General features: G+C 36.3%; 1 protein-coding gene across 1 annotated transcript; it reads right to left on the bottom strand.

Annotated features, from left to right (window-relative positions):
- Positions 1 to 2,621: 2,621 nt before the first annotated feature.
- LOC129258252 (intersectin-1-like) lies at positions 2,622 to 24,297 on the bottom strand. Its single transcript, XM_064098005.1, has 13 exons — positions 24,169 to 24,297; positions 23,478 to 23,584; positions 22,533 to 22,608; positions 21,249 to 21,356; positions 19,677 to 19,775; positions 18,206 to 18,373; positions 15,876 to 15,947; positions 14,815 to 14,952; positions 13,719 to 13,840; positions 10,718 to 10,800; positions 10,239 to 10,325; positions 9,499 to 9,672; positions 2,622 to 7,638 (listed from the first exon to the last, which is right to left on the bottom strand). Exons 1-13 carry the CDS (start codon positions 24,295 to 24,297, stop codon positions 7,490 to 7,492), a joined length of 1,512 nt encoding a protein of 503 aa, XP_063954075.1. The 3' UTR covers positions 2,622 to 7,489.
- Between the last annotated feature and the right edge of the window lie 234 nt (positions 24,298 to 24,531).

Genomic DNA, 24,531 nt, shown 5'->3' with positions numbered 1-24,531 from the left:
TTTTAATATTATGCATCAAGTGTTTACGACCAGGAGATCTACAGGACTACTTACCCTCCCGTACAGATGATGATGATGATTATGATGATGATGGTGATGATGGTGACGATGATGATGGTGATGGTGATGATGATGTTAGTGATGATGATGATAGTGATGATGATGGTGATGATGATGATGGTGGTGGTGATGATGATGATGATAAATTAACACAACTGAAGAGCTGGTGTGGCACTACAGAGGGCAGGGCGCTGGAAACAATTGTTATTATTCTTTTTTTTAACTAAGTTTATTGCTCCAAAATCTCTGTCGCTTGTCAAACTGGGGAGTGTTTCATCAACATTTTTATCTGACAAGACAAGTTGTCAGGTCCGACAACTTCCTTGGTTTTGATTGGCTGAGCAGCACTGTTACTATGGTAACTGTCAGATAAAATTGAGACTTGTCGGATAAAACGTCCGAGCACCTCCGCTTCCCAGGCCCATGGGGGGCGAGGGAGAAAAGCAACCTCCCCCCCCAAAAAAAAAAAAATAATGGAAGAGACGAGAAAGAAGAGCACAAAAACAGCCGTATTAGGTCAAGTATCTCTATTCCAAAGATCTACTTGCCGACCTCTGCACCTTGGCGTGTATAGACATTATTTGCCGATATGCTCACGTTGTTGAGTAAAATTCATTTGTACACTAACATCAATTATGGAGTGGTTCAGGAGCCACCTCTTGAATAGGAAGCAATATGTCTTTTTAAACGGTTGCAATTCTCAAATGAAAAAAATTAATTGTGGAGTTCCCCAGGGAAGTCTTTTAGGCTCGATTTTGTTTATAGTTTATATTAATGATTTTTTTTTGTAAATCATCAGATGTTCTTTCTTTCATTCTCTTTGCGGACGACTCTAACTTATTTTTTTCACATAAAAATCCTCTTCACCTTGCTAATATAATCAACTCTGAAAATGTCACCGAATGGATAAGAGCAAATAAATTGTCACCAAATCTTCAAAAAACAAAATATATGTTGTTTAGCAACTATAAATACACTTCCTGTTGATATTATTTTAGATGGAACTCCCTTGGAAAATGTATCCCATATTAAGTTTCTTGGAATAACAGTCGATAATAAGCTCTCATGGAAATTTCACATAGATAACACATGTAAAACTATTTCACGCAACATTGGTATAATTAACAAGCTTAAATTTTGTTTACCATTATCGTCCCTGCTTACATCATATTCATCCCTTATATTGCCTTATTTAAATTATGGAATTTTAGCGTGGGGTAATACACAACAAACACTCTTAGACAAATTACTCCTATTACAAAAGAAGTCTCTACGTATTATATGTCACACGGCATATTTGTCTCATACTGACCCATTATTTTTTTAACATAAAATATTGAAAATTAAAGACTTATATTTGTTTAATCTCGGTCAGTTTATGTATAACTATAACAACAACAACCTCCCAAATGTATTTAATTCAATGTTTCCAAAAAATCAATCCATTCACAACTATCCAACAAGGCGATTGGGTGAATTTCATTTACCACTTTTAAGAACTTTGCGGGCTCAGAACACATTTATATATGATGGACCGAAGTTATGGAACTCACTTCATAATGATATAACAAATGCAAAATCTTTGAACTCTTTTAAGACTAAATTCAAATTATCTCTATTAAAACCTTATAATATACTCCTAAATTAAGTTTAATTCATCATCTCTGTCAAGTCATCATTATTACTTTAAAGACTACAATTAAAACATAAAATAATTATTATCCTTTTCTATAAAAAAAAATTAAAATCTGGCACAAGTCCTTCTCAGATGTGCTCATTATTGAACCTCATACATTATTGTGTCTATCCTCTCTATTTTCTCCTCTCCTGTCCGCTTATCCGCCTTCCTACCGGTAATTTGTTCACGGCATCAATCACATTCTTCGTGCATTATATTCTTTCCAGGTTATTTTATATATTTTTTTCTCCTTTTATACACATCATTGAATCCAGTTTGCTTGAGTCCACGACGGCATGTGTTCTATCTACGTACAGCAGCACCCATCCATCTTCTCAGGGCATTCTCCCCCTTTTTCTTCTCTTTTTCTGGGGGGGGGGGGTGGGGTGGGGAAGGGTGGATATTTTTAGGACGGGTTGTTTGTCCTTTATCAAACTATATATTTTTGATAACTTTGTATTTATTTTGTGAGTATTTCCCTCTCATGTATTTAATTTTTTCTCATTTGATTATCTGTATTTATACTTTGTTATTTTGTTATTTGTTGTGTTATCTATTTTTTGAGGGGCCCACATTGTACAAGCATTGCTTTTTAGTGGGTCCCCCCATTTCCATCTTAATTTAATTTCTATCGAAAAATAGTATACATATTTAAAACCTACAATGTGTTGCCCAAATTGTCTAAGTGTTTTTTCACAACATATGTATCATTAATTTTTTTTGCAACGGATACAAATATTTATGTTTATATATGGTATACAATTTGTTTTTGTTTGATGGAAGTGAAATAAATAAATTTGAATTGAATTGAATTGAATTAAACATTAAAACAAAAAATATAAGTAAAAGATAATCTCATAGAAAGGATTGTAGACTCCAATAATTAGTTTGAAAAATTCATACTTTATTAATAAGCTTTGAATCATTGGATTATTGTACACAGATACAATTTACATAAACAAATTAGAATGGTTATTTTCATCACGAGGGACTGAATTCACTACTTAGATGCATTTTTGGCAATATAATATATTCAACTTGATTTCATTTTATATTCATAGAAGACATTGAAATACATGTAATAATGTTTCTTCCATCTAAATATCATACGATACGTCTTACCCCATGGGTATATACCAGGAAATATCAGTTAAAAAGCTTTGAGCATATTTTCTTTTAATTATCAAGCATAGTTTAATTTCAGCAGTTTCATGTCTTTTTGTAATCTTCAACAATGGAACCAGTAAGCTTTGTTGACTCTCTAACATTATAAGACCTTTATCAAGAGATTGGGTTATCTGAACTGAGAATTATGTGCTTTAGATTGCTACAATGTGTCAAATAAATAAAAAATAATAATACAAGTAGCTGATACTCTAACATTGGAAATAAAAAACCGACACACAAAATAAACATCCCCAACTCCCCCCCCAAAAAAAAGTTTACTGAACCCACTTGTTCTGTGATTAACAGTGTAGGAATTAGCTACATGTATCTATGTTGAAAAGTAGAGGAACGTTTTTATGCATGCCAAAATCGAATAATTACTGGTTGCTATAAAGGTCAGAAACAAAATTTTCAATTTACATAGTTCAATTGCATTTCTCAGATCACATCTTTTAGACCACATCTGTATCATGACTTGATTCTTCATTTAACCCGACAATGAATTTGAATATGAACATGAATAATTTTAGATTTACCAACACTCAAAGTGGAATTCAATAATTAAAAAGACAATAGGTAGATAAAAATAAACCACCAATATTTGTGTACAAAAACACTGCTTGTCAAACAATTATGGAAAAACAAGCTTACCTTGTTTCTCGTTCTGAGACAATGGCGATATAGCCCAAGCTATAATCTAACAATAATGACACTACATGTAACATGACTTTTATATTCATTACAAAATTTCATATACAGTAAATGAAAATGCAGACTAAATAAAGTCAGACTAACTACAAGCAAAGTGTCACATGTTTGATCTCAAGTAGCATCACATCAATTTACGATATCTTTCTATAGGCAAGGGGAGTAAGTATTATTAAAGGAATAATATAAAGTTATTTTTTCTATTAAATAGAACACTAGTTAATACAAACATTGCAAACATACATATTGCTCAATAGACCTCTTAGAGTGAAAAAAAAAATGTCTCAAATACATGAACTATTAATGTGTGGATGGGCATACATATTTATACTATCGTGCACTATGTTAATCATATTCAACATCTATCACAGTAACTCCACAGACTTAAAAAATGGGGATTATCATTACTACCTGTAGGAGAAGCAAGTACAATTAAAAAATATTTTTTAGTAATTATTCAAAACGAATGGGGCCATGGCTTGCAAGAAACTGAATATCATGCAAAACTATTTGGGTTTCCCAAATCAGTCTAATGTCATGCAAAAAAAAAATGGGATTGCTCATCAGCTTCTTGGAAAAAAGGGCTCTATTTCTCCAAAATAAAGACAGAGAGAGAGCAGTAATTTAAACATAAGCCCGTATTTTGAAGTCAGGTTTAACTTAGACTGCGGCCTAACTCTGTGATAAAATCATGGGAGCCAAACATTAGAAAATTCTGTTTACATTGTTTATTTCTTATGTTTACTATTTCGTTTGCATTTTGATTTCATAATGAGAAAAATTACTTGAGTTATCATTCCCAGCTGTTATGAATGATTTGAGTGTCATGTGAGTTAATTCATTGAACATGTAATAATAGGGTTTTGTGCCCCAATTGGCTATCCATAGTTAAACCATAAGTTTAAACCACGGTTTAATTTAAACCCGAGTTCAGAATACGGGCCTATGTATGTAGGCATTATGTATTTCATGTGTAAGTGCTTCAGAGGTCATTATTGCTAAAGATCTTCAGATTGAGATAAAAACTCTAACTTTGTATAATAATACCCAATAGCCCATATTGTGAAGTCTTGTTTGACACAGGCCATGATCTAACCCTGTGCTATGATTATGAAAAGCCAAAATTTGGTTAACATTGCATATATCTGATTTCCAATGTGCTATTTCATCATGCTATAATGGGGGGAAAAGATCAATTATTATTCCCGGACGATCACGCAAGATCTAATAGACAGATGAGCTGATGTATCGGACATATACTGTTACAGAGATTGGCTATCCATAGTTAAACCACAACTTTAGACCACAGTTTACATTAATCAGAGTTCAAAATACACTGCAGGCCCATGCATTTGGTACCAGCTTAGCACCTGGGTAGAGAGCGGCAAAACTAGATGAATACCATGCAAAAGGACTGTACAGTGCATTGTTAGAACTCAACCCTGAACTTGTGACCCCAGGTCAAAAATCAGAGTCCAAATGCCAGTTTCATAATAAATGTGCAATAACAGTTAAACTTGCTTTAGAAATTGTGCATTTGTTACTATAACAGGTCTTTATGAAACAGGACCCAGAAACTTGACCAATGATCACTTACATTTCTCAATACACATGCAGCCTAAACATTGTGGAGGGACAATATCATGAATTCATAACTTATCGATTCTTATTGATGATTGTACTCTGTATCAAACCTAAACTTGCAATTAAAAGAGACAGGGAAGCTAGATTGATAACTAACTTTCTGCTTCATGGACATGCTAAGGACTTCTACACTTAGCACTACTGTGGCCTGTTTTAGCCTATCCTATTATATATCTATAATTTGTCTATGTATATTTCACTACATGTATAAATAAACCACTATAAGTATCATGGTTGGAAACTAATGGAATGTATGAATGTAAGTACGCATGGTTAAAAACAATATAACACAAATCACGCATCTGAAATACAGATCTTATATTTGCTCAGGACTGTAACATTTGATATTGCAGTGAATCAATTCAACACAACTGCAGGGGTATTTAATCTCTTCCTGAAGATGGACCAGTTGGAAAAGAATAGTGTCATACTATGTGTTTGCAAAGTGTTAACAGTGTCTTCATAGCATGTTCAGCTATGTTCTCAGTGTGTTCACAGTGTGTTCTCAGTGTGTTCACAGTGTGTTCTCAGTGTGTTCTCAGCATGTTCACATTTTGTGCACAGTTTATTCGGATTGTGTTCTCAGTGTGTTATCAGTGTGTTCACAATGTGTTCACCATGTGTACACAGTGTGTTCTCAGCATGTTCACATTTTGTACAGTTTATTCGGATTGTGTTCTCAGTGTATTCTGAGTGTGCTTACAATATGTTCTCATTGTGCTGAAAGTGTATTCTAAGTGAGCTCACAGTGTATTCTGAGTGTGTTCAGTGTATTCTCAGTGTGTTCACAGTATGTTCATAGTGTGTTCTCAGTGTGTTCATAGTGTGTCCAGTGTGTTCATAGTGTGTTCTCTGTGTGTTCATGGTGTGTTCACAGTGTGTTCTCTGTGTGTTCAGTGTATTCTGAGACTCAGTGTGTTTGCAGCGAGTCGCACAGTGTTTTTACAATGTGTATGCAGTGTGTTTGTGGTGTGTCACTGTCGAGTCTGTGGCACACCCAACTGCACAACACAAGGAGTAGCTGCTCTGCTCAGGCACACAACAATATATTTGAATATCTTGTGTCAGAGGTTCCATCACAAATATAGAGCCATCTAATAGGAGGACAAGAAAATTCAAATCAGGGTTTCTCACCTTTTCTGCATTTACGCTAGCTGAGTTATATTTCAGATGAGATTTGCATGATTGATAAACACAGAGTAACAAAACAAAATACGAATGAAAAGCACCCTGGTGTATATATTATGTAAAACAATCAAATTAATTTAGATTGAGATTATTTTTTGAATGAACACTTTGCCTACTGAATGTTGGCAGGCTTATGAATGACAATGGGCACAGTTGAAATATTGCAAGACTTCTCAAACACTTTATGATACCCTTTTTAAAACTAAGGTTGTAAAAATCAGATGGGCTAGTACAGTCTCACTGACATTACATGTTCGGTACTTTCACAACATCATGTCAACAGAAGTTTTATTGTAAGTAAAATAATACGTGTCTCATAATTGATATAGTTTTAAAAGTTAAAGAAGTATGGTGTTGGAGAAACAAAGTGTATCTCATATCCCTTACTTAGCATAATGCTCTGTGTTATCCTTTACCTTATTTTGACAAATTTGATGACCAGAGATAGACATAAAATTGTTTTGAAAACGTTACTCTCATTAAAAAAGTGTTATATTCAAATACTTTACAGAGCAATGATTCATATACTGTGTTTTTATGTATAAGTTAAGGCCATTCTAAAAAATAGCACATTGTAATTAATTGTTCCAACCACCTTTTGGCTTGTAGCGTCTTGCCCATGGACAATTAGTTTGGTATTAAAAACAATTTTTACCGTTACACCTGTGCTCAGTGGCCCACTTTTATCTATTTATTCTTTTTTTGTAGAATGCTCCTTGTACATGAATGAAATCCCTGGCCTTTAATGAATCACCTCATTCTTACATATTCAGTTGTTCCTTTGAATAACCCAAACATATACTGTTGGGGATTGGGACCATATGAGTCACAAATTTAATGAGTTACATTGCCAAGTTAAACCTCGGTGAAACTCAGTGTATCTAATGAATGCAGGGGAAAGAGGAAAACTTTTTCTTGTTCATTTTTCAATGAAGGACAACAAATTGCAAAATTACAATAAAGACATCAGTCAAGCATACAGACATATCATCTAGCCTCTGCTAATTGGAAAACACCGACATCATCCCTTGCTGCTGTCAAAGGTCATGACTGGTCAAAAAGGTGAAGGGTAAGCTTGACCTTGACCTCACCAGTGGACACTTCATGGAGTAAGAGTCTCTTGGTCATCGGTCCCCTTCCCTGAGTCTCTTTTAGGATGTCAGCAACTCTCACTTCAGTCCTTCCCAAGAAATCTGATAAAAGAGAGGGAAAAACAGGACAGCTAATTGGTCAATAGGTATATGAAATGTGATTCCAATTCTTTTTCTGTTTATTGGGCCATATTCACATACAATAAAACTTCTAATTCTATTGTACATGACTTGCTGTTGACTTATAAGAAGTTCACCAATTCTCAAGAGAGGATACACTTGCCCCTCTCTCTCCCTCCCCCCTGTCATTTTAAGGACTTGTTTCAAGAAAGAGTTAACCAAAATCTCAAATGCTTCTAGTCTCCTTGCCTATCAATTATGAAGCCCTCTTTCATTTGATTTCACATTTATTTTCTTTTGAAATCTTCCTAAATCAAATCTACATTGTCAACATTAAATTGCTGTCTTATCGGTACCACCATAAAAAGAAGAAGTTCCTATCATAGACAGTAATTGAGAGGACATCTTGCTAAGCTTACCATTGGGGAGAAGAAGTCCCTATCATAGACAGTGATACAGAGGACATCTTTCTAAGCTTACCATTGGGTGAGAAGAAGTCCCTATCATAGACAGTGATACAGTGGACATCTCGCTAAGCTTACCTTTGGGGGAAATGAAGTCCCTATCATAGACAGTGATACAGAGGACATCTCGCTAAGCTTACCATTGGGAGAGAAGAAGTCCCTATCATAGACAGTGATACAGAGGACATCTTGCTAAGCTTACCATTGGGAGAGAAGAAGTCCCTATCATAGACAGTGATACAGAGGACATCTCGCTAAGCTTACCATTGGGTGAGAAGAAGTCCCTATCATAGACGGTGATACAGAGGACATCTTGCTAATCTTACCATTGGTTGAGAAGAAGTCCCTATCATAGACAGTGATACAGAGGACATCTCGCTAAGCTTACCTTTGGGGGAAATGAAGTCCCTATCATAGACAGTGATACAGAGGACATCTTGACAAGCTTACCATTGGGAGAGAAGAAGTCTCTATCATAGACAGTGATACAGAGGACATCTTGCTAAGCTTTCCATTGGGAGAGAAGAAGTCCCTATCATAGACAGTGATACAGAGGACATCTTGCTAAGCTTACCATTGGGAGAGAAGAAGTCCCTATCATAGACAGTGATACAGAGGACATCTTGCTAAGCTTACCATTGGGAGAGAAGAAGTCCCTATCATAGATGGTGATACAGAGGACATCTTGATAAGCTTACCATTAGGTGAGAAGAAGTCCCTATCATAGACAGTGATACAGTGGACATCTTAATAAGCTTACCATTGGGAGAGAAGAAGTCCCTATCATAGACATTGATACAGAGGACATCTTGATAAGCTTACCATTGAGAGAGAAGAAGACTCTATCATAGACAGTGATACAGAGGACATCTTGCTAAGCTTACCATTGGGAGAGAAGAAGTCCTATCATAGACAGTGATACAGAGGACATCTTGCTAAGCTTACCATTGGGAGAGAAGAAGTCCTATCATACACAGTGATACAGAGGACATCTTGCTAAGCTTACCATTGGGTGAGAAGAAGTCCCTATCATAGGCAGTGATACAGAGGACATCTTGCTAAGCTTACCATTGGGTGAGAAGAAGTCCCTATCATAGACAGTGATACAGAGGACATCTTGCTAAGCTTACCTTTGCGAGAGAAGAAGTCCCTATCATAGGCAGTGATACAGAGGACATCTTGCTAAGCTTACCATTGGGAGAGAAGAAGTCCCTATCATAGGCAGTGATACAGAGGACATCTCGCTAAGCTTACCATTGGGAGAGAAAAAGTCCCTATCATAGACAGTGATACAGAGGACATCTTCCTAAGCTTACCATTGGGAGAGAAGAAGTCTCTATCATAGACAGTGATACAGAGGACATCTTTCTAAGCTTACCATTGGGGGAGAAGAAGTCCCTATCATAGACGGTGATACAGAGGACATCTTGCTCCAGGTCTCGGACAATGAACTGCATGGAGGAATCCCAGATCGGGTTCAGGTTATCAAGTACTACCTTGGTCTTGTGTTCCTGTGACCCCATGCTGACCTCGCAGTATGGGTCAGAGCGACCTGGAGAATTTTGAAGAAAATAAAAAGGTCCATATATTCAAAGTTTTTCAGCCGTTTTAGATCACTATATAGTGTGTGGATTGTTGAGTTTCGGTGATCCCATGCCAAGCTTGCAAAGTGAGTCAGAACAATCTTTCAAATTCAAATTCGAATTCACTCTATTCACATCTATTAAAAAAGAACAAAAATAATACAATATAGGAGCAATTAGAAATTAACAAATGAAAGATCAATAAAATGAACAAGAGGAAAGGGTAACAACCTATATTCAGTGGATGTAGGGGATTGGGAAAGGTCAAGGACCTATGGAGGTCAATCCCCTATGGTTCTGAACATCAAAACCCATGCAAAATAAGGTTCTGAAATTCAAATGCTTGCCAGTATAAAAGTTTCTATGCCGAGCTTGCAATATGGATCAGTCGACTTGAAGAAGAGAATGAATGAAATATAAAAACACTTAAGCTTTTCAATGTGCACTCATCAGATAAAATACATGTGAACAGAGGTACTAGTTCTTCATTAGGTCAACTGTAACAGATGGTAAACAAATGTGGATGTGTTCATACCTGTGAGTGAATTGGATGGTTTTAAATCGTATCCCTCGATGATGACTGCCATCAGACGTCCTACACCTTTGCTTCTCTGAGACCGAGCTGTGGGGTTAACAAATATCTTCATAAATGAATACTGTATCATAGTCAAATGCTGAGTTTATGTCAAATTCAAATGCTGTTGAGTCCTCTTATTAAGTGTCACTGTGCTTCTTCATCACTCTTTGTCAAATATAAAATTTGGTTTATAAAGGGTTCATCTTATCATATACACTTTGGAATTAAAATAAGAGGGTTACATACAAAATGATATAGCCTTAGGAAGTTTACATGTAGAAGAAACTGGCTAAATGACAATCAGACTCAGTGGTAAGTTGACAGAAAGGTTGTATACAAACTATCTGGAAAGATACCTAACTGAGTGCAAATTGGGAACAAAATGGTGATACACAAACTGAGGATTCTACAGATTTTTGATGGATGAAATCTCTCACCTCTCTGCAGCTTCTCCCGTTTCTTCTTCTCTGTTTCAATGTAGTGTTTGGAAGCCTTTTCTATCTTGTCTTTCCAACGATTCCTGTACAAAGAAAAATACATAAAGGTTTGACGAACTGAAGGAATTACGGTAATTCACTTTCTGGCTATTTGAGATGTTTGGTGCCAGAAAATTCAGTAACACTTACAGATTTGAAAACCAACTTCCCATCACTTGAAAGTAAAATGATCTACAGGTTACACTTCATCACATCTCAACAAATTTGCTTGATAGAAATTAATCAGAAATCATATTTTGCCATAACACGCAAAATCACCAAACACCTGACCCCAAATGCGGTCAAGACTGAACACTGTATATCAACATATATATGAGAAGTGTCCCTACTTTTGTAAGTGATAATACCCCACCCCATTAAGGGGGGGGGGGGGGGCTGGTGCAAATTAAATCCTCTTCAGGATTAATAACCCTTATATTGTTCTTTTTTTTTTTTGGGGGGGGGGGGTTGTCAAATAGTTCAGGGAAGCAAAAATTGTCTTTTATAATAGCTGGTTGGCAAATCCCCCTCCCCTCTATCAAGAAGAGCATTTCAATCATGAACAGATTTGACACCTTTCCTTGGTTTTAATCATTTGATTGACTGTGGAGCACCACTTTGTTAAAATTACTATGGTAACTGTCAGATTAAACAAAATTTGTTGGCAAATAAACCCAACCAAGCCCTTTCATGTAATGCTCGAGTCCACACGACTGCCAACAATGAGACATGATGCAAATATATACAGGCCACCGAACATCTTACAATAGGTGTGCAACCCGATTTTGAAATAAAATGTAGTAAAATTCAAAATATTGAGACGTGGAACATCGAACTGTGTAAAGTTCTAAAGCATTGCACAAATACGTACAGTATGTTCAAATCTGTGACTATGCTACCATCCTTGTCAGAATAAAAGCGAAATTCAATTCAATATAGTCCTAATGACATCTTGCATGATCATAGCTCTGATTTGAAACCAGTATGGGCTTCACTTCAAAATAAAGGCTTGTAATCATCCAAAATTGGTATAGCAGTATTCTTACTTATTCTTAATTTGAACCAAAAAAAATTAGATACTTTTCATCCACATTTTCAGAAAATGAGCGAGATGAGATTTCTTACAAAATTGGATCGTGGACCAGGGGCCCGTTTCATAAAGGACTTGCAACTGTTGTAACTTTGCCATTATGGCAACTACCGTGGTAACAGGGCTCAGCAGCCAATCAGAATCAAGGTTTCCATGGTAGTTGTCATAATGGAGTCAGAGGAATAGCCTTGGAGTGGTTCAGGAACTACCTAGACAATAGAAAACAACTTGTCTCTATCGAAAATACTATCTCCGAAACAAAAATGGTTAACTGTGGTGTTCCGCAGGGCTCTATCTTGGGTCCCCTACTTTTCCTTATATATATTAATGATTTTTGCAAGTCTTCCAATATTTTATCTTTTACTTTGTTTGCTGACGACTCTAATATTTTTTTCTCCCACAAGGATCCACGCCATTTACTTGCCACCATTAATCATGAACTCGAACAGGTTTCAGAATGGATCAAAGCCAATAAATTATCACTTAATCTTCAAAAAACAAACTATATGCTCTTCAGTAATATTATAGATGATCTTCCAGGCAATGTTATTTTTTAAAATACTAGCATACAAAGAGTTAACAGTACTAAGTTTCTTGGTATAACTATTGACAGCAATTTATCCTGGAAGGAACACGTAGATCACATTTGTAAAATAATTTCGAGAAATATTGGTATCATAAATAAAGTAAAATTTTTCTTCCCAACCCATATATTATTTAATTTGTATTCAACTTTGATTCTGCCGCACTTAAACTATGGCATAATAGCTTGGGGGAATTGTGCTGACTACCTCGTCAACAGAATTCTACTTTTGCAGAAAAAGGCTTTGCGTATTATTTGTCATACAGATTTTCGTGCACACACTGATGTACTTTTCTACAATCATAATATTTTGAAGGTCGGTGATTTATATAGTTATAATCTTGGAAAGCTTATGTATACTTTAGATAGAAATGAACTACCAAATATTTTTTATTCCATGTTCACTAAAAATGTCAATATTCATCATTATCCAACAAGGTCCGCCGGACTATTTCACCCACCAAGAGCTAGAACCATCCTTCTGAATAAAACATTTATTTTTACCGGTACACAACTTTGGAACTCTCTTTTGGAATCCGTGCGCAATAAACCGACACATTTTAGTTTCAGTAATGGGTTAAAGAAAATTCTTCTCCACAAATATAAACCGCAGATATCCAACGTCTCTACTTAAGCAGCATTCTCTTTTTATTTATTTTTTTTTCTTATTTTCTATTCCCCTCTCCTCACACTTTCATCTTCTCTTTCTATTCTTAATGTGCATATTTCTTGTTTGTTTTGTCTGTTCTGGTCTTTTGGTTGTTATCTGTAGTGTTTGTTTTGTTTTTTGGTTCTCTGTCCTTTTTTGTCCTGTCTTGTCCTCTTCGGTACACTGTCTTTGTTTTGTTTTGTGTTTATTTCTCTGTTAATATTCCCTCTTGTCTTGTTAAATTTATCTTACATACAATATTTGAATAGTTATCTTGTATATATATATATTTGTATACCATGGGTATGAATATATCATCTTGATTGTATTAATTTTTGTATATTGCATAAACATACGAAGCTTGACCCCATTAGTAGTCTTCAAATATTTTATTGAACATTGTTAATTTATATTTGTATTTGATAAATTTTAATCAGTTATTTATTTCAGGGGACTCACATAAACAAGCGAAGCTTTCCAGTGAGTTCCCTTTTTTTCATTTCTGTTATTCATATTGTGTTTTGTTCCTACTTACTTTGTCAATTTGTTTGAAATGAAGAAAAAATAAATTCAATCAATCAATCAATCAATCAATCAATGGCAAAGTTACAACAGTTGCAAGTCCTTTATGAAATGATACCTGTCATTGTTGCTCTCTCCTCTCAGTGCATAGACCTTGTCTATGTGATTTATGTGAAAGATGAAATCATCGGCTGCCGCGTCAGTGGGAATTTTTAGCTCCACTTCGTTCAGGAACAGAGGCTGGATGGAAAGGAAAATAATTTTTTTTTAAAAGATAAATGCCGGTTTTGGTTTACAATTCTAAAATTAGTTCGTACAGAATCTAATAAAAGGACTGTTCAAGTGTCTGTATGTATGAATAAAAAGTATGCGCCAAAGGATTCTGGAAGAAATTTCATAATTGTTGAGAAATAAGCAAAATAAGCACCACCAAATTGTTGGGTCTTTTTCCAATCAATAAAAATACACTGTCCCACATGTATATATCTGTGTTGGCAATGTTCAGCGAGATCATTTTGAGCTTCAATTTCATGATTTCACAAAGTTCAGTTTATTTGACTGTACCAGGGCCCCGTGGCACAAAAGTTACTACTATGTTAACTTTGCCATACATTGGTAACTACCATGGTAACGCTGATCAACAGCCAATCAAAATTAAAGGGGAAGTTCACCCTGAAAAAAACTTTGTTGTAAAAATAACAGAAAAAATATTGGTGAAGGTTTGAGGAAAATCCGTTAAAGAGTAAAAAAGTTATTAGAGTTCAAAGTTTTGGATTTGTGACGTCATAAACGAGCAGCTGCCCCATGTGTTATGTAATATAAAATGCATGAATTTCAAATTTTGTATGGTTCCTGATGACTTAATTTTGTTTTCTATTCATGATCGGGTGTGAAATGATTTGTCTATTGATATACAAAAGGTACAGTGAAAACCATTTTCAATTTTCTGAGAAAATGACATTTCATTGATTTTTTACCATTCGCTATGTAGGAATGCTGCTCGCATATGACGTCACAAATCAAATAATTGAAATTCTAATAACTTTTTAATTATTTGATGTATTTTTCTCAAACCATCGGCAATATTTTTACTGCTATTTTTACAATGAACTTTTTGTCAGGGTGAACTTCCCCTTTAAGGATTCTATACAAGCTACCATTGCATGGAAAAGTTACCTTAATATTAATTTTTTTTAAATAAAATATAAACTTACATGCTTGTACATTTTGTATTCCACCACATTCTTGTTATCTGACGTTGTGAAAGGCATCGGGAGACCGGACTTGACAGGTTGAGTGAAGAGTAAGAAGTCATTGAAGAGAAAGACATACAGCTCCTTGCTACTCTTGGCCTGGCAAAGGAGAGGGAAAAGGGAGAAGTGGAGAGGGAGAGTGAATGAGTCTCTGTCACTTTTAAAATCCATGAAGGGAAATTAATGTGGCTGGGCTGCACAAGAAATTACAAAGATTCAGAATGTGTATCAGGCTAATGCCGCTTTCAGTAATTCCTGATTAATTGGTCCGTACCAGGCCCACACTAAAATAGTCCACACCTAGGGATGCCAGTTGGAATTGATCAGAGGGCCTGAAAATCACCTAGAATACAATATTTTGTACACAAAAATGCTAAAACTATGGCCTGAAAATAAAGTGCCAGAGCCTGAATTCAGGCTTTTGCCTGAAAACTGGCATCCCTGCACACCACACAATAAAAATTGCGTTCAGTAACTATAGCAGAGCTTCGCTACTTTTACGATCACCCATTTTAAAACTTGAGCATATGAAGGATAACTGTCAAGGTAACTGAACACGCCATGTACAGAGCGGAAGTGCTCCGTTTTGTTCCTTTGTCCGTGCAAAAATTTTGTGGCCGGGGCCTGGTGCTGCTATCCTTCATAAACTCTTTGGTCGGCGCCTGGTGCAGGCCTGGTGATGATAAAAGCAGCACCAAATTAGCCCAAGCCGAGCATGGGCTTCTTTAGCCCGCGCCATTCATAAACTCAAAATTTTACGACTGAGCCCGGGCCTGGTCCGGACAAGCGAGTGAAAGGGGTATAAGAGATCTTTTTGTTTAAAAATAAATGCCAGATGGGGTAAGACTTAAAACACAACTTCAAATCAGAGTTTACAAACCAGAGTTTGGAATACTGGCATATGTATTCAACAATTTTGTTTTATATATTTCGACAAAACTACAATTCATCACTTTGTTATCATTTTTTTTATCAACTACAATTTATCGATTATTTATCAGTTCATCAATTTTTATCGTTACCTTATTGAGTCTTCCTGAGTGGAGATATTTCCTTGGACCTAGGCAATTAGTCAGTGAGTTGAAAATCAATTCCTGGAAAGAAAAAAAAATGTAATTAAATAAAATAATCAACAAATTATATTGATAAGCCTTAATTTCAATAGGTAAATCATTCAGCTGATAAAAATCTTAATTCTTCTCATATTCCTCCTAGAGCATATAGCCGTAACTCAATTCAACTTTATATTACCTTTATTATACAAATGAAAGATATCAAATCAATCGCATGCACATTTTACCTTTGAAACAGGTCTAACATGCCCAAGGCACAGCCGAGAGAATTTGGATTGTTTCACAGGTATCAAGCGTACAAAGTGATGATGTCCTTGTTGTTATTTGATAAACCATCCTCTTCTTAGCACCATGTCTGGTCAACAAAACTAGTCAATAGTACCAGTCGTAGCAAATATTCCTGTTAGCTAATTAAGCAATATTGTCTGGCCTCGGGGCGATACGACATATATCGCCAAAACTCTATTTATATCGCCTGAGTCGTAGACGAGGGTGATATCAATTTAGTGAGGGCAATACATGTCCTTTTGCCCCCAGGCAAGTCAACATTGCTATTATGAACCAAATCAGACATCTAGAGCAAATATCATGAAAATTTAGGTATTTTACGGTTTAAGAATGGGAATCTATATAGGGCAGACCGGGACTCTGAATTTAACCATTGTGACGTAATTGACATGACGCGTCCCTGGCCCAAGGACGCAGTATCCAGCGCATTGTCTCAACTTGACGTACAGCACTGCGCGGTTCAAGGGCGCGTAAAAAAACGCGTAGAATACCCGGATGTTAACTCTGCCTTATTGCCCGCTACATTTCCACGCATTTTCTCATCGACTTTCCTGAGCGGGCAATAAATTTGTCCGTGGTTAAAGGAATGGAGACTTATTGACCGACCACTTGATCTAAGTCTTAAGCAGGCAATAATGTATTAAAGTTGCCCTGCTCAGATGTCTGATACGATCAATAATAAAAAATAGATGACTGGTCATGTGATAGATTCCAGCCAATCATTTGATAGGGACCCATATCACCATTTTATAACATAGATATATGGACTGCTATGAGAGGCATGGTTGTTTTCAGAGGCACAAGGGGACCGCAATGTGACAATGCCCGAGGGCATGGTCTGGCCGGTAAGCTACCCGCGAGACAAAAGAAACGACCATGTCTCTAATATCAAAGCAGTCCATATAATTATATTTTATGAGCTTTTGACCAATCAGAGGAACAAATTATTCAACATTTTTAAAGAGAGCTTTATAAAGCAGAATAACACTTCATCACATAATAATAATACCATTTGTAGGGCGCTTTAAACAGGTGTTTCAAGCCTCAACAGATAGGCTAGGTAAACACGATTAAATATCTATATATATTACATAGGTAATGTAGATTCGAATCAGTGATAGGTCAATACGCCATCACTTGACCATAGCTGCTAGGATCACATTTGTTATATTCTGGTTTTTGACGTCACCTCAGTGAATATAACTGCGTTGTATTGTCAATTGCGGCGTTATATTCACTAAGGTGACGTCACTCGCTGCTTACAAGTTGCATAATCAAACAGTTTATTTGATGTACGCGCTAGTGTTAGCGCATCGATTGCATGAAGAACGCGCTTGATGTATTTTCAAAAAAAGTTCTATTATGATGTAGATGGATCAGAGCTGTAGCAAGAATTTCAGGTTGGAGCCAGATGATGAATGCAATCTCTGATGGCAAATCCACATAGACTTTATAATATAACAGATATTGCCTGGTCTATCGTTTTAATAAATAACATTTCAACTCCCCTCCGAAGCTATATTTTTCCCTCGGGAGAATATAATCCCTTGGGAAAAATATAACTCCGTCGGGGAGAGGAAATGTTATATTTAAACTCTAGGTAGGCAATATCTGTATAAAAGTCGAGGCCTACTGTTTGCCAATGCCCGATATGGGTCCCGTTTCATAAAGATTAGTTATAATAACAAATGTACAATTTCTATAAAGACTTTTACTGTCAGCTAATCAGAATGAGGGATTTCAGTAGCTTTTAACAGTTATTGCAAATTTGTTATCATAACAAGTCGTCATGTCAGAGCAGGACACCCCTAAGCACCGTACTTCCGCGCACCTCATCATCATCAGTGCAGAAACACCCTTATGCAATGCCCATATGCGCGCTGCAAAGGGCGTTTCTGCGCACATGCAATGCACAAAAATGTGGTGCTAAAGACACTCCTGCACCGACAAAACAAAGTATCATGAAATGGGTCCATGACCTCTGACCTCACCTCTGCTAGTCCAGCGCAGTCTACATGATTCTGGAGCCACTCCAGTCTGTCCGAGTTCTCTTTCTCTCTCACCCCTTCGTTGACCTGTTGACACAGTTCCTCCGCCTTCTCACACGCCGTTTTGATGTTGGCGTAGTCGGCATGGGTTTCAGGTGTGTATTTCAGAATCTACGTGAGGGAAAAAAAGATCAAGGGAGCCTTTCATTAAACAAATTTTCAACGATTTTCACTACCCATTGTTATAAGCTACTGAAATCATTGCATCCTTTTGCCTCAGAACAAGTCAGTGAACAATCACAGTTCCTCTGCCTTCTCACACGCCGTTTTGATGTTGGCGTAGTCGGCATGGGTTTCAGGTGTGTATTTCAGAATCTATGTGAGGGAAAAAAAAGATCATGGCAGCATTTTATTAAACAAATGTTAAGTGATTTTCACTGCAAACTGTTATAAGCTACTGAAATCCACTGATTGTTTGGTTTATGAAATGCCTCCTTTAGTGGTAAAATAATTACTGGTACTCCCATCAAAAGTAAATAAAAGGAAAGCGTCAGCTGATCACTATACAAATATTTGGGTTTTTGTTTTAAAATTACATTGAGTAATGCATTAAAAAAAAAAGATTCTTAATGAGAGTAGACCTTAATGTCCATTCATAGTCTACTACATGTACACTTTGCAATGCATAATTCAGTAGTTTGAAGGACAGGTCCACCCCAAAAGTTGATTTGAATAAAAAGTGAAAAATCCAACAAGCATAACACTGAAAATTTTGTCAAGATCGGATGTAAATTAACAAAGTTATGGCATTTTAAAGTTTCGCTTAATTTCACAAAACAGTTATAACCTGGTTGGTATGCAAATGAGGGGACTGATGACAGCACCCACTCACTATTTGTTTTGTATTCTACTACATGTATATGAAATATTTTGATCTTCTCCCCCTTGTCATGCGAAATTGAGTTTTATTCCTCCCTGAACATGTGGAATTAACATTGTTTAATTACGTGGTTCAGTCAAGTTTTACATGTACATTATTGAAAATTTGAGATATTGTATAATTCAAACAATGAAAAACAAAAGAAAAAGTGAGTGATGGACATCATCGACTCTCTCATCTGCATATCACTGAGCTGTGCATATAACTGTTTTGAGAAAAATAAGCGAAACTTTAAAATGTCACAACTTTCTCATTCTACATCCCATTTTGATGAAATCATTCATCATTATGCTGTTAGATTTTTCTCTATTGATTCAAATCAACATTTTTCTGGAGTGGACTTGGCCTTTAAACAGTGTGAGAAAGGGTCTTTAACATGTCGACTACTTAATTCTGTAATTCTCATAGGCTTTGCACAGGGACCTCCTGGCTCCAGAAGGTAATAGATTAACCTTTTGATTAACAAATTCATTGATTCTCATACGCTTTGTACAGGGATCACCTGGCCCCAGGGGGCAATAGGTTAAGTCTCACCTTCTGTGTAAGAAGCGGATATCTCGTGATACGCTGCATGGGCTTGATCAGGTAACTGCTGACTGGCATACCTTTCGTTCGAGTGTCTGTGGCTAATTTCTGAAAGAAATAGTACATGACTTATTATCATATATGTGTACATGAAAGGCCAACACTGGTATTGTCCCTTGTCAGTCTGTATTTATGTAGTTAGAAAGGGAACCTCTGGCTAAACCCCATACTCAAGGCAATCATCCATATCCCCTCTCTCTTCTTTGCCCGATTCAGTGCGTCCTACATCCTCAATCCAACCCTCCGACTATCCTCCTCCACTCGCTTCTTTCGTGTCTTCCTCCTAAAACCACCCAACTTGAATTCAAAATTATTCTTATAACATGCCTGTCAGCTCTCATCCATCCACACATGCCCGTACCAAGATATCCCATTTGTCGTTAGCTACCCGCCCACAGCATCTTCTAAACCCAACATGTGCTTCAAGTCATCAGTCTTTTTCCTATCCATCAATTTCACACCACGAATCCCTCTCGTCATTGCTCTATCTATCTATCTATCTATCTATCTTTCCATCCATGTATCTATCTATCTTTCTATCCACCTACCTACCTACCTACCTACCTACCTACCTACCTACCTACCTACCTACCTACCTACCTACCTACCCACCTACCCACCCACCCACCCACCCACCCACCCACCCACCCACCCACCCATCCATCCATCCATCCATCCATCCATCCATCCATCCATCCATCCATCCATCCATCCTTCCATCCATCCATCCATCCACCCACCTACCTACCTACCTATCCACCCACCCACCCACCCATCCATCCATCCATCCATCAATCCACCCACCCACCCATCCATCCATCCACCCATCCACTCACTCACCCACCCATCTATCTATCTATCTATCTTTTTTTGTTCAAATACCATGGCCAATATTCTAAAATCGGCATTAAGCTGTGGTCTAAGGTTGTTGTTTAACTCTGGCTAGCCAATTGAGACAGGTATCTCTAACAGTACAAGTTCAATTTGTCAGCTCACTTGACAAGCAAATAATTCATAACTGATTGGAAAAAGTTGCTGAAAAAGTTCTCTACATCGTTATAACATGCAGAAAGAGCAAAGTAAAGGTGGAAAAAATTGACATGTGAGCACAGGTTATTTTAATAATAATTATAAAAATTGCTCCATGGTGAGGATGCTCCCCAGGGAGTGGGGATGGTGCATGGGATGGGTGGAAAAAGTGATGGGATCCAATGACCGGGGTAATAACAATAACATGTACAGAGGAACACAAAGTATGAAGCACTATTATTATCATGATTATCAGTGCCGCTATTAGCCAAACATTTTGAGGGGGTGAGATATGGCACATTGGGCAAAATTAATTTTTAAAAATTTTACATTTTAATTACAAATAATGAAATTTTGTGATAGACTTTAACATAATGTTCAGAAGATAATATCATATTTCACCCTTCTCTCCTTTTTTGTGTGATTTTGTGTGATTTTTTTTTTTGGGGGGGCAATCTGTATGCCACTGATGATTATGATCATCATCAATACCTTGACATGCTCTTTGAAGTCCGCATCACTTTCTATCTTCTTTGAAAGCATGCTGGATGCACTCAGCTGACAACTGCAGAAACGGATGTAGGGCGTCATGCGAGGAAGCTGCAGTGAAATGGGAAAATCAGCAAAACAGATTTAAAAAAAATCAACAGAATTGTAGTCAACTGCTAGCTTACATGTACCTTAAACTAAAAGACAAGTCCACCCAAACCCCCAAAAAGTTGATTTGATAAAAAGAGCAAAATCAAACATGCAGCACTGAAAGTTTCATCAAAATCGGATTTGCTTAGTTTCACAAAAGTTATATTCATCTCCTGGGTCCCGTAACACAAAGGTTAGTGATTGATCGTACGCTTGATTTTTTCGACTGATTGTACATTGTAGTCAATGGAATCATGTTCTATGATCATTGCTAGGTTTTGTGTTACGGGGCCCTGGTCGGTATGAAGATGAGGGGACTGGTGACGCCACCCACTCATTATTTCTTTTGTATTTCATTATATGAAATGAATAATATTCTAATTTTCTCATTGTCATGCAGAACAAAGTCTTATTCCTCCTCAATGTCACTTCTGTATAAATAAAATTGCAAGCAACATTGACTCTCTCATTTGAATATCACTGAGTTGTGCAAATGTCACTGTTTTGTTAAAAATAAGCGATATCAAAACTTTCTTGTTTAACATCCAATTTTTATAAAATTTCATCATTAAAGTTGTATGATTTTTCTCTATTGACTTTAATTAACATACTTCTTAGGTAGACTTGACCTTTAAAAAGCTCTAGATATTCTTGTCTGATATATAGGCTGCATTTCTGATTGAATCTTGAGATAGAAGCTCACCAAGACTTATACTGACTTGAGCAATTCCATAATTCCAATCCCCTATACATATATAATAATAATAATAATAAACAGTTCTTGTATAGCGCATATCACAATTATGAATAATGTCTCTATGCGCTTCCAAAGGACTTGGATATTATTACCCCGGCTGTAGCTTGGCTGCCGTAATTACTAAGATTACAGCGCACACGCATTTCAAGGAATAAATTCCTGCCAGATACCCATTCACCTCACCTTGGTTGAGTGCAGCACAATATGGATAAATTTCTTGCCGAAGGAAATTACGCCATGGCTGGGATTCGAACCCACGACCCTCTGTTTCAAAGTCCGGAGACTTATCCACTGGATTACAACGCCCCATACATGTATATGTGTGGGATAATTTAGAAATTATTTGGATTATTCCACTGAATCCTCGATATTCTACTGACCTGTTCACACAAGATATCTCCTATCATATGAACGGGTTGGTCCTCACCACTCATCTTTTTCCTCACACGAAGGGCTCTGCAGGCAAAGATAGACAGAGAATGATCATTGAAAAACAAGATCATTTCAGTACATGTACTTCAAACATATCCCAGAGATTAAATGCAACTTCTCAAGTCAAAAGGATGTTCAGTTGGTTTATTTTCATTTCAACTCAAGTCAATTTGACAAGAAAAGAAAGTACAAAGATATAAATGAATAATATACAAATATATACATTATGACAATATCATACATGTAGATAAATATTTACAATAGACACTAAACAATATGATAATCATATTAATAATTATATTAATTCAACTAAATGTACTTTATGGTCATTAATAGAAAAAAAACTTAGATGGAGATAAATATAATTTCACTTGACATATTAATTTCATTTTAAAATTATTGCTTACCACATATTTTGATTAAAGTTTCATTTACATCCATGATTTATTTTATCAAAACATTTATGGAAATGAATAGATACATGTATCACTGACTGTTGCAAATTTGAGGAGAAAATTAATATCAATTTTTAGTATCTTTAATTGGGCAAGAGGGCAGAAACGAGTGATAAGAAAAAGAAACAGAGAGAGTAAAAAGAGGACCCCGTCTTACAAAGAGTTTCATTCGATCCGATCAACCTCAAATGTATGAAAATCCATCAGTGTCATGTGTTTTTCGACAGTTTTTCGACAGAAAATTTGCGCAATGTCCTTTGTAAACAAAGAAAAGCACCCTCACTTTCCAAAAAGCAAGGAATGTATGAATAAACAGCATGTCTAGAATTTACTTTTTGAACAAACATGCATTTTACATGTTGACGTTACTGGCTTTCCATAGTTGTGGTTGTTTGGATCAATCACAACTCTTTGTAAGACACGGCCCTGGTGTCATACTTGAGTAGCTTTGTATTGCACTGAATGAGTTCCTTCCAATTGACAAAGACCGCGGCCATCTCTTGAGGGGTCATAATCTGAGATTCTAACATCGGTTTCTGGAACACCTGAGGTCAGTCAGCAGGGAAAAAAGATATAATGATATACATGTAAGGGGCAGAGGTGTAAGACTTGACAATTATAATTCTTGTTGGGGATTCACTTCTTTCTTTCCTCCTTTCTACTTATATTTCTTCCTTTCTCATTTTGTTACTTTCCCTCTTCCTCTCTTTTTTTTCTTTTCTTTTCTTTCATTCTTTATTCCCTTCTTCTTTTCTTTCTTCTAATTCTCTCTTCCTATTTTTCTTCTCTTTCATTCTTTATTGGTAATACTCATATACATGTAAATACACAGGATTTATATGGTGCCTTTACCATTTTGATTAAATGATCAAGGCACTTAGAAAAGAGCAAAAAATAAAAAAATAAATAAAAGAAGTACATGTACATACAAGAAAAGGCATAATACCAATGAGGAAAAATGTCTGTCTTCAAACCTAGTACCTGTTGGTGAACAAATGCAATTTTATCCCTTCCTTTTTTTCGTTCTCCTTCTTCCTTCCCCCTTCCCTTCTTCCTTCACTTCCCTCCCTCCCCCTCCCTCTCCCTTCCTTCCTACAAACAAACTGACACTACATAAACAAGAACATACCTCAACTGCAAGCTGCATATCATCTACATAGGCCTGTTCTGTCTGTATTAATTCATGTATTCTGCTTTGCCGGTGCTGTTCCAATTCGCTCATACTCTCCAATAGATGGACGTCATGGGTCCCTGTCATAATCAGGCAAAATTTAAAAAGACATAATATTATGAGACAGGCAATGATTATTTTTAACAATTATTTTTGGTGGCTACTCTTCAAAACTTACTGCTTTTAAATTTGCAAAATTGGATAAGGTTTAGCATTGCAATGAAAGGCGATTTTTTTATTTAATTTTTTTTTATTATTTATTTATTTATTTTATTTATTATTTTTTTATTGGGGGGGGGGGGGGGCAAAATTTCCCTAAGC

This window comes from Lytechinus pictus, chromosome 4 (genome assembly GCF_037042905.1).
Source record: "Lytechinus pictus isolate F3 Inbred chromosome 4, Lp3.0, whole genome shotgun sequence".
NCBI lineage: Eukaryota > Metazoa > Echinodermata > Echinoidea > Temnopleuroida > Toxopneustidae > Lytechinus > Lytechinus pictus.
Note: the sequence above shows the minus strand (reverse complement) of the source record. Positions and strands in the feature narration are given on the sequence as shown.

Excerpts from the sequence above, each read along its gene's own strand:
- LOC129258252 (XM_064098005.1), bottom strand. The coding sequence starts at position 24,297 with ATGACAGGGACCCATGACGTCCATCTATTGGAGAGTATGAGCGAATTG. Across the intron at positions 19,776-21,248 it reads ACTTCAAAGAGCATGTCAAG|AAATTAGCCACAGACACTCG; the intron begins GTATTGATGATG and ends TATTTCTTTCAG. Across the intron at positions 9,673-10,238 it reads ACCATCCAATTCACTCACAG|GTCGCTCTGACCCATACTGC; the intron begins GTATGAACACAT and ends AAAATTCTCCAG.